The sequence below is a fragment of the Erpetoichthys calabaricus genome, chromosome 8 (genome assembly GCF_900747795.2).
Source record: "Erpetoichthys calabaricus chromosome 8, fErpCal1.3, whole genome shotgun sequence".
In the NCBI taxonomy this organism is placed as follows: domain Eukaryota; kingdom Metazoa; phylum Chordata; class Cladistia; order Polypteriformes; family Polypteridae; genus Erpetoichthys; species Erpetoichthys calabaricus.
Window position 1 is genome coordinate 20,292,469 of NC_041401.2, and position 9,382 is coordinate 20,301,850.

Sequence of the window (9,382 nt, forward strand, 5' to 3'; positions counted from 1 at the left end):
ACTAAACACCAAATGTGTTCACAACGCTAAGTGGGGATCATATGATCGACGTGAACTGCGCACGTTTTTTGCCTTCAGGCTCCTCGTGTTGTTGTCTGGATAATTTTTTTCTCCTGTATTCACAAGCCTAGTGAACTGTGTTGATTGGCAGTTTTAAAGTGGTCCGAGCAGAACCAGGGCCCCTCATACTGCTGGGATGGGCTTCATTATACCTGTGGACCAGATTACAGATTCAGACAGATTTAAAACTTGATTTACCGGAGTATCAATACAAGAAGTTATTTGAAGTTTTAAACCAGTGGAGCTTCTGGTGCTGTGAGGAGGCTAACTTTACAGCTGGCTCGTAAAAGGACCTCAAGTCCTCGGAAATTGAGAAGTAATGAGCCACCAAATCATCTCGAATTACACTCCTCACTCCTAAAATAAGACAGTTCTTTGATGGCACTTTACTGGGTCGTGTGGTTCCTTGAGGAGTCATTACTTGACAAATAAACAATTTGTTCCATGAAGTGTTCTTCACATATGAAACTGGTTCATTGGCTTTTGCAAAAAAAAAAAATCCAATGTGTGGACAAAACGATAAAAGGTGTAGTAGGCAGATCAAGAAAACCTGAAGTGAGCCCTTGTGATTATATATGCAATGAGAGCCCTTTCTAAAAAACACAAAGCCATTGATACTTCATAAATCTGTTGTCATCTCTTCATGGCTCTTTATGAACTCTGTTTACACCTATAAATAAAAGTTCTTTCTGGATCCTTCACTTGGATGCTTCTTTTGGAAATCAAATGGTTCCCTTATGTTTTCATGAACTACTTGGGCACCTTTATTTTTAAAAGTGTAGCCCTGGGTTTCATATGCCTGTACCCTGTCACTATCTACACATTTCAGACGATCTGTCTTATCCATGTCTGAAAAGATCTGCGTGTTTGGGATTAGGAGGCTCCAAATACACCCGGCGCATGTGTAGGTGCTCGAGTAGGTAACAGATGGACGTCTAGTCCTGGGTTGATTCCCCTTCTAAGTCCTATAATGTCGGGGGTAGGCCAACACAACATTTGAGTGACATGTTCATATCTGTCATCAGAATAATTTATGTCATCTTTCCAATATATTGCTAACGATTAATAATCTGGATCTTGTAAAGAGGTGTCCTCCATTGCCAGGTAGTTAATCACTCCCCTACTGAGTTGTCCTTAGTGACTTTTCCCCCCTGTACCACTAGATGGCGCAGAAGGCTTGTTACCATCGCCCAGACAGGCCCAGGTTTTATTTGTAAATCTTAATTTAAATTTCCGTCATTTAGATGGGAATCGACAAGATGGGGGCATCAGCGTACCTGCGAACTCTCAGTTCATCAAGTAACACCACAACAACATCGCCCAGTAACGCTAGTAGTAAACGCTAAGATTAACGTGGCCATATATATATATAGTATAGCGTAGAAGATTGACGCGATTAACGGGGGGTTAGTTGCGGCTCGTTTCGTGAGTCATACTTGTGTAAAAAAAAACTTGTGCTATTGTCTCATACAAGGTGTAAAAAGGTACATTAAACAAACTTACCACAGATTTTCATTCCCAGTTTCCGTGTGCATCCATGAGCGACCCCACACCAGGTGTCATAAGCTGAAAGCAAGACATAAAAAAAAATTGAATGCCACTTGCAGAACACCAGGTTTCCAGGTATATCCGTCCATCCATCCTTTTTAAAGCCCGTTTATCCTGAGTGGGTTCATGAGGTGGCTGGAGCCCATCTCAGCAAGCATCGGGCACAAGGCAGGAACAACCACTGGAGAGGGCGACAGTCCATCAGGGATCCCATGGACCATCCCACGCAATTAAAAGCATTCAGCCTCAAAGATTCTCGATCACACGGAACCCATTTTTGGCTTCCATTTTCCTTTTGTGTAGAATTTCTCTAATCACTTCACAGATTATTAGCAGCGCCGGCTGAGAAGTGAATGTCTAATACGTGTTGGCACGGCTCCGACAAAATGGCAGTTTAAAATAAACTGCATGAAATGGGGTCGGGGGAAGGGTTCAGAAATTAATTGGGTGAAAAAATAGTATTTGACTAAATCGGACCTGCATGACTAGCCTTCGGCCAGACTCAGGACAGCCCGCTTTAAAAACAACTTTGTGTTTCATATATCCTTCATGTTAAGAGTTTTAATGTAAAAAATACAAAAATAAACAAGAAAAAAAAAACTGCAATCCAAATTCTTCCCCAAGCCTTGCATAGCCACAGCATTTTATTTCGTTAATTCTTTATTGCGTCTTATGGCTGCAAGAATTAGAAGATTCAGGTCATACTTTGAAGAATACGTTTCGGATGAGCAAGTTTAACATTTTTGCCCCAATCGACATTAAGGTGGACTGAGTAGGGCTTATCGACACGCGCGATAAAACCTGAAGCTGGGCGTACTGGTTAAGACTTTGGACCTCAGTCCGTGAGGCTGTGGTTTCAAATCCCGCTGTTGACCGGCTGTGACCATGAGCAGGTCACTTCACCTGCCCTGTGCTCCATCTGGAAAGAACAAAAGAAACGGAACCAAATGTCGTTAGTCGCATTGGGTTAAAGACGTTAGCCTGATAATAATAATGTAATAATAGAAAACGGAATACTAGAAAGCGTAAAATATACATATTATTTTGAATATATATGTATATTTTATATATATATATATATATATATATGGAAGAGAAGGTCTGTGATACGGTTTGCATATTTGCAGTTGGAGATCCACAAAGGGAGAAAAAACGAATCACGTATCATAAAATAGTTTTATTCCTGAGCTTTCAACCCCTAATCCGGGGTCTTCATCAGAGGATAATGCTTAGACTTACAAGAATCAAAGGCAATATATAGCAACACATTTAGTGGGGGGTGGGTGGAGGTGACTAAGTCCGTATGATCAAAAAGGGGGGGGGGGGGGGGGTTATCGTTAAATTAAAGTGCATATGTCCTTCTTAAGTTGGCATATGCTGGGTTTATGTCCAAGTGTCTGTTGATGGCATTTTCATCTGATAGCCAAGACTCGGCCAACTCTCTGGTGCTTTTATATATATATATATATATATATATATATATATATATATATATATATATATATACACATACATATATATACATATATATATACACATATACATATATATACATATATATATACACATATACATATATACATATGCATATACATATACATATATACATATACATATACATATATACATATACATATACACACACATTATAGATATATATATAATATTATATATATATATATATATATACACACACACACACGCACACACATATATATATATATATATATATATATGTGTGTGTGTGTGTGTGTGTGTGTGTAAAGCACAGCACCTACACTCTTAAGCATAATGGTGCCACAGTGGTGCTTTAGAGCGATGCCATAGGGTTCCCACAAGTTCCAGGCTTGTGTCTGGAACAGGCTCCACAAATAACCACAAAAAGATGGTAACGGATTTGTGAAATACCAGTGGGTTCCTGGCTTTAAAAGGACCCTCGCTGCATACAGTCATACCGGCTTGCTTCATGTCTTCTTCATCCGTTAGTTATCCTGCCTACTATACGTTAAAGATTTCTGTTTTGTAAACAAATTCGGAAACTTATCAAAGCTAAAGAACCAACTTCGTATTAAAAGATCGCTACCCAGAATGAAAAGGTTCTTTTGCTGAAAGGGTAAGCCACACAAAGCGCCCTTTCAGAACCGTTATTTCTAAGGGTGTATAGGAATAGGTAAGTCTATTGACTTGTGTAAGTAAATGCAGGTCAATAGCGATTAAAAACAGGCTGAAACTTAAATAAATGTAAATTTAACCCTGCATATGAATGGTATATACGATATATGAAGCTACTATAATAAACAATCGTTTCATTGACCGACAGTGGAATTTAGAAGCTAAATAAAATCACTGCCAGAGGACGTTTTACGCAAACAACAAAGCAAAAGTTTATCGAGGTAGACAACGCACACATTATCATCTTCATCATCAAAACAAATTTAGATAGACGACACTGTTTTAAAAGAGATATTTAAAAATATCCGAGGGCTTATTTGTGTCCAGCGCCTTGATTTTAGGTTTGGACTCGTTCTGCTTCCAATTAAGTAACACATTACAGAAGTGCGCTCTCGCATTATCGCCCCCCTTTGGGTCAAAAACATTCATCATGGTGACCGAGGGCCATCTTTTTTTTTTTTTTTTTTTTGTAGCCAGACGATGTGTTGGGCAATTATGCCATCGAACTTCTTTTTCCCTGCCCACAGCAGATGAGAAGATTGCTGAGGCAGAACTGCTCCTATCTGTCCCCGACACACTCGCCCTGTCTCGCTGTTAGTGACACTCCAAGAAGCTAAGTGTAGAGCCGAGGCCGATTAGAGAGTATTCTGTGCCGGGCAATTAGAGGCATTTTCATCTTATTGTATGTCGAACCGCTCATCTCAGACGCTTTCGGATAACTGGCAAAGATTACCATTACATGTAAGTAAAAAAAAACAAAAACAAAAATAAAAACCTCGATGATTAACGAATTTATTTCGGGAGGTGCGCTTTGCTCGCGTTGCACGTCTCACATGTAATCAGATTCTCCTGCGCACCTGCAATTTCTTAAAATTCACAAATTGGATTTATTGAAATCTTCTGTGGACGGTTATAAAAAAAAAATAGCTGCTGGTCATATTTCCAAAAAAAAAAGGAGAGACAGAGAGTAGATGCTTAATGTTCTAGTAAGAATAGCAAGATCTGGATTTAATGGATTGCCGTAAAGGCAATTTATTTTGCTGTTGAATTTTGTCGCATACTTTCGAATTTTTCACTTTTATTTTTTAGATAAGGATTATGGCGGGTCAGGGCAGTGTAAATAACAGAAGTGAAATAGCATTTTATCAGCATCAGAGACCTTACTTGTAGAAGGAGGTCGTAAAATTAGAGGAGTTGGGATCCGGGCCACCGCCAGAGGGAAGAAGGTGCGGATGATGCCATTAGTCTTGAGATAAAAAACTCTTCTCTCTCGACGTGTATTGTCACCACCCCGCAAGCGCCTCTTATTTTATAAAGATGGACAGCAATGGTTAACTGCACAGCAAATGAAAATGTGTTAATCATAAAAGTGCAACCATCGGATTAAACAGAAATATACTCTAAGAGAAAAAAAAAACTCGTATAGAAGCAGAAAGGCTCGGCATGAACTACAAATTCAGCGATTTTTTCGCATAGGTGTGACTTAAGAATTTTATTTTTTATCGCACTGCAAGAAATCAGCACCAAAGTCAAATCAATTACTTTTCTGTATATTACAGATTTTAAATATAAGCGGCCCCGTGACCCTGTAGTTAGGCTATAGCGGGTTGGATAATGGATGATGAAAATATAAGCGGTTTTATTTGAACACGTATTAATAAATAACTTGTTTTTCTTCGGTGGAATTACCAAATGTCTAATTTCTGATTTGTCATCCGAATTTGCGCCGTCTAAAATCGTTGCTGTCAAAATTTTAGCTCTTCATACTTAAATAAATCACCCCGTTAACATGTCATCGCCGATAATCGGGAAAAAAGGGGGACGATATAAATGTCTTTGGCTGTTTTTTTCCAGTGCAATAAATCGTGAACAATATTAATGATGACTGTAAATTCAGCCCTTCACATAGTAAATTGATTGGCTAAACGCAGGATCGATTTACCAATTAAGATTAAACCCCCAAATTATCGGTGCTACGGAAAATTTAAATTCACTGCCCCTATAAAAGAAACGACAGAGTTTACGAAAATCCAACAAGTTGCAGCTCTTTAGAAAGCCGTATCACAATTTATAAGTTTGTAATAAAAATGGTTCAGTTTTGTGGAGGTTCAGGTTTGTTGATCTTAAAGGTTTACGAAGCAGTCGTTGAAGAGGGATTTCAGAATTTGGGCTTTCGTTAAAATCTCTTTTCCGATCCAATTTTTATCGTAAAAAAGCCAATTATTATTCAAAACGTTTTACAAGATAATCACAAAGCAAATGAAATACAACATTACTCTGAAAAAAAAAGTTGCAATTAATAGGATCCTGCATCTCTTCGTATACGCAGATAATCAATATGAGGAGATGTCGTGCATCGAAATCTTACCGTGCTGGCGGTCCAGGTGGGCAAACAGGTAGCAGACCCCGAGGAAACGAACCCAGGAAAAGGCACAGGGGTCACTAATCGCAAAGAATCTTTATAAGTCTCCAAGAAAAAGAAGGTCTGAATTTCATTCGGCGGCACAAATCCATCCAGTGCTGTGACCCTTTTATTTTGTTGAAGTACGTTTCAGTTGCTGTTTTTAAAGCGTGAATCGCCTATTTATCCGTTACTACGCACGCATGAGTCACACGAACACCTCCTTCTGATGTTGGTTGGGGTTCTTTCGGTATCGACCAAATCCGCTTTGTCTGCAAAAAAAAAAAAAAAAAAAAAATCATGGAGCGCAATGTCCTTTTTTCCCCGTCAAACGTGACTTTATTTGCAGGTGTTTTGGTTGCCTTTGGGGTTTATAATGTCGATTACGGATTACGATCACGAAGAATGGACTTTTCGCAAGTTTGACCCTATGAGTAACCGCGCTACGTCCTCAGTGCGCTCCATATGTGGAGAGACGGGCGAGGGAGGGGAGGGGAGGGGAGGGGACGGGCGGAGGCGCCGAGATTTTTTAGCTTCCAGGAAAACGATTTGACATTTAATGACAATAAAAATTCAAAAAAAAAAAAAAAAAATGATGGAAACACGGCGCCTTCCAGTACACCGCCCACACACACCACTCCCACCATTTCTTTATTGAGGTTGACGGTAAAGTTCTTCTGTAAGGTGATGCACTCACCCAGAGCACTTGGCTTCTGGTGTTGCTTTTGGGAGTGATAGTGGCAACTCTTACAACAGCATATATGGAGTTCTACCCAATGGACTTTTTTTTCGCAACCTTCTTTGCTCCTGTGACACCGGCAGGCTTATGTTTGGAAAAGAGAGAGAGAGCGAGAGAGACGAGAAATGACCACAAGGGGGCGATGGAGATTCGTACTTCTGGGATTCCGTTTGTTTAATTTCTAGACACAATATCTAATTGCTTGTGTTTTCCTAATTTAAGTTTCAAACATTCCAGACACGCGTTTTAATTAGCTGAAAAATAAAGCCATTTCATTCAAGGGAACCTTCTTGTGGAAATCCATGCCTGTCGATTCTAAAAGTTCTCTTTATACAAAGCATACGCTGTACTCCTGTGTGCTTTCCGAGAGACGCACCTCCACAAGACTAGTATAGGAACGGCGACCTTTCGTCTTGTAGGAGTTTCTTAAGATTTTTATTTTACCTTTTATGGCAGTAGCGCTCTACTCTGAAGCAATCACCAACCGCCACGCCAGTACGGCTGCATACCTCTAGACATTTAGGTGTCGAGAAGTAGGCGGCTGGGCGAACACAGCTCCCTCACGCCACCAACACACGCAACCAAATGTACATAACGGTATTTTCTCACAATCCCAATACGACAGTTATATTTAATATGACCCGCGTCTCTTATTGTACAGAGGACGTAAAAGAAAGTCGGTGCTGATTTTGACGTTAAACTAAATATAACCCGAATTTACTGAGCAGAACAAAACGAACGCTAAGGAATAAGTAAAGTGTTCGAAAAAATCATGCCATCTTTTACAACAAAGGATAACTACAGATAACAAGACAGGGGTTTAAAAAGACACGCATGGCTATGAAATGTTAAAGTAATTAAACTATAAAGAAGCAGCTTTATTTAAGAAAATGACATGAACACGGCATAGCTCAGATTTCCTTGGAAAGAACGAATATTGCATGCTATGTCGAACCAGCGTGAAGATGTGTTATTTTAATTACTCTGACATTACCACTTTTACAGTTCGCTTTTTTTTCTCTCGCAAAAATGTTACGGGTGTTGAATCCGAACAAATATATATGCACATCCATCTCTCTTAATTTTGTGATGGTGTGCATAGTTAGCGGCAAATAACAACGCGCAGCCTCCCCTCAGACTAAAGGGGTGACATTTAAATACATTACATATGCATTTATACATTCGTGGACGCTTTTGCCCAAAGCGACCAACAGAACCAGCTTCACGGTGCATTTGTTTCGACATTGCTGCTTATGGAGCACAGGCGGGTTGAAAGGTCTTGTTCGGCGCGACACAGAGAATCAGCGGTGGGGCTCGGGAGTTGGTGCTGATCGAACGGACAGCCTGGTGCTTTACTTTACCTGCCCACGCACAGCCCGGGGTTTAATCAGGACACAGTGGCACTCATGCCAGTGTTCAATGCCACTGGGACAATTTGGAGAGTCTCTAACAGGGATAGTTTGTTTTTTTAGGTTCGGTTTCGCCGTAGGACGTCTGGTAAAGTCACGTTTCAGAGAGAAAGCGCAAGGAAATCACATTTTAATTCAGCACTTGGACAGCCTCCTTGTTCAAATGCATTACGTTCTTTAGCACAGCGTCCTACTTTCTGGAAAGAAATGGACAGGCCATATGCAGCTGGAAATAAGGACTGGAAAACATTAAGGCCCAGTATCTAGTATCTATTCATGTCTTTAAAAAATATTTACCTCTTTGAAAATACTGTACAAACATATTAATATGACAGCCTCTTTAAAAACGAGCGTATTAACTATTCATCTGAGAAAATGAAGAAATACACAAATACGAAAGAGGAAAAAAAATGACAAACAGGCGGATGTGTGGAGAATAAAACCGAAACTAAAAGACAGTCGCAGGATTTTCAAACTGTCATTATGTTTTTAATATGTGGAGCTGAAAGCTTTTATATAACGTGTGGCGACAGAGACGGAGCTGCACAGACTGCGTAATAATAGGCAATTTGGTTGCCATAACAACTGTTAACCATTATGTTTCTTAAGGTTCCCATTGCAGAAATGCCGAACATTCATAAAGTGATACAACATCCTAAAAAGAAAAGGCCGATGACGAATGGAGAACCAATGTACCAAATTTAGGTCATAGGTAAATTCAAACTGCCTTTTTATATAAATCGTAAAACCTTTATACTTAAGCGAAAAGACATTTATTATCATACAGATAATGTCTTTACAAGTGTTATTGAAAAAGACAACTAATCAAAAATTACATATCATTATTTTTAGGTGTCTGTTTTAGACGTGTGTTGTTATTAAGTAGAATGTGTGAAGAGAAGAATGTTTTTTCTTTTATTTCCAGAAGATGGTGCTGTTTCATACAAAATTAAACAAATATCTATCTATCTATCTATCTATCTATCTATCTATCTAACCCGCTGAATCCGAACACAGGGTCACGGGGGTCTGCTGGAGCCAATCCCAGCCAAC

General features: G+C 39.5%; 1 protein-coding gene across 1 annotated transcript in view; it reads right to left on the reverse strand.

Moving 5' to 3' along the window:
- Nucleotides 1-5,110, reverse strand: part of LOC114655379 (glutamate decarboxylase 1-like) — a 61,397-nt gene extending 56,287 nt beyond the window's left edge. The window contains 4 exon segments of the mRNA XM_051930638.1: nucleotides 1,564-1,626; nucleotides 4,945-4,963; nucleotides 4,965-4,998; nucleotides 5,000-5,110. Coding sequence (XP_051786598.1) covers nucleotides 1,564-1,626; nucleotides 4,945-4,963; nucleotides 4,965-4,998; nucleotides 5,000-5,022 — 139 coding nt within the window. The 5' untranslated portion in view covers nucleotides 5,023-5,110.
- Between the last annotated feature and the right edge of the window lie 4,272 nt (nucleotides 5,111-9,382).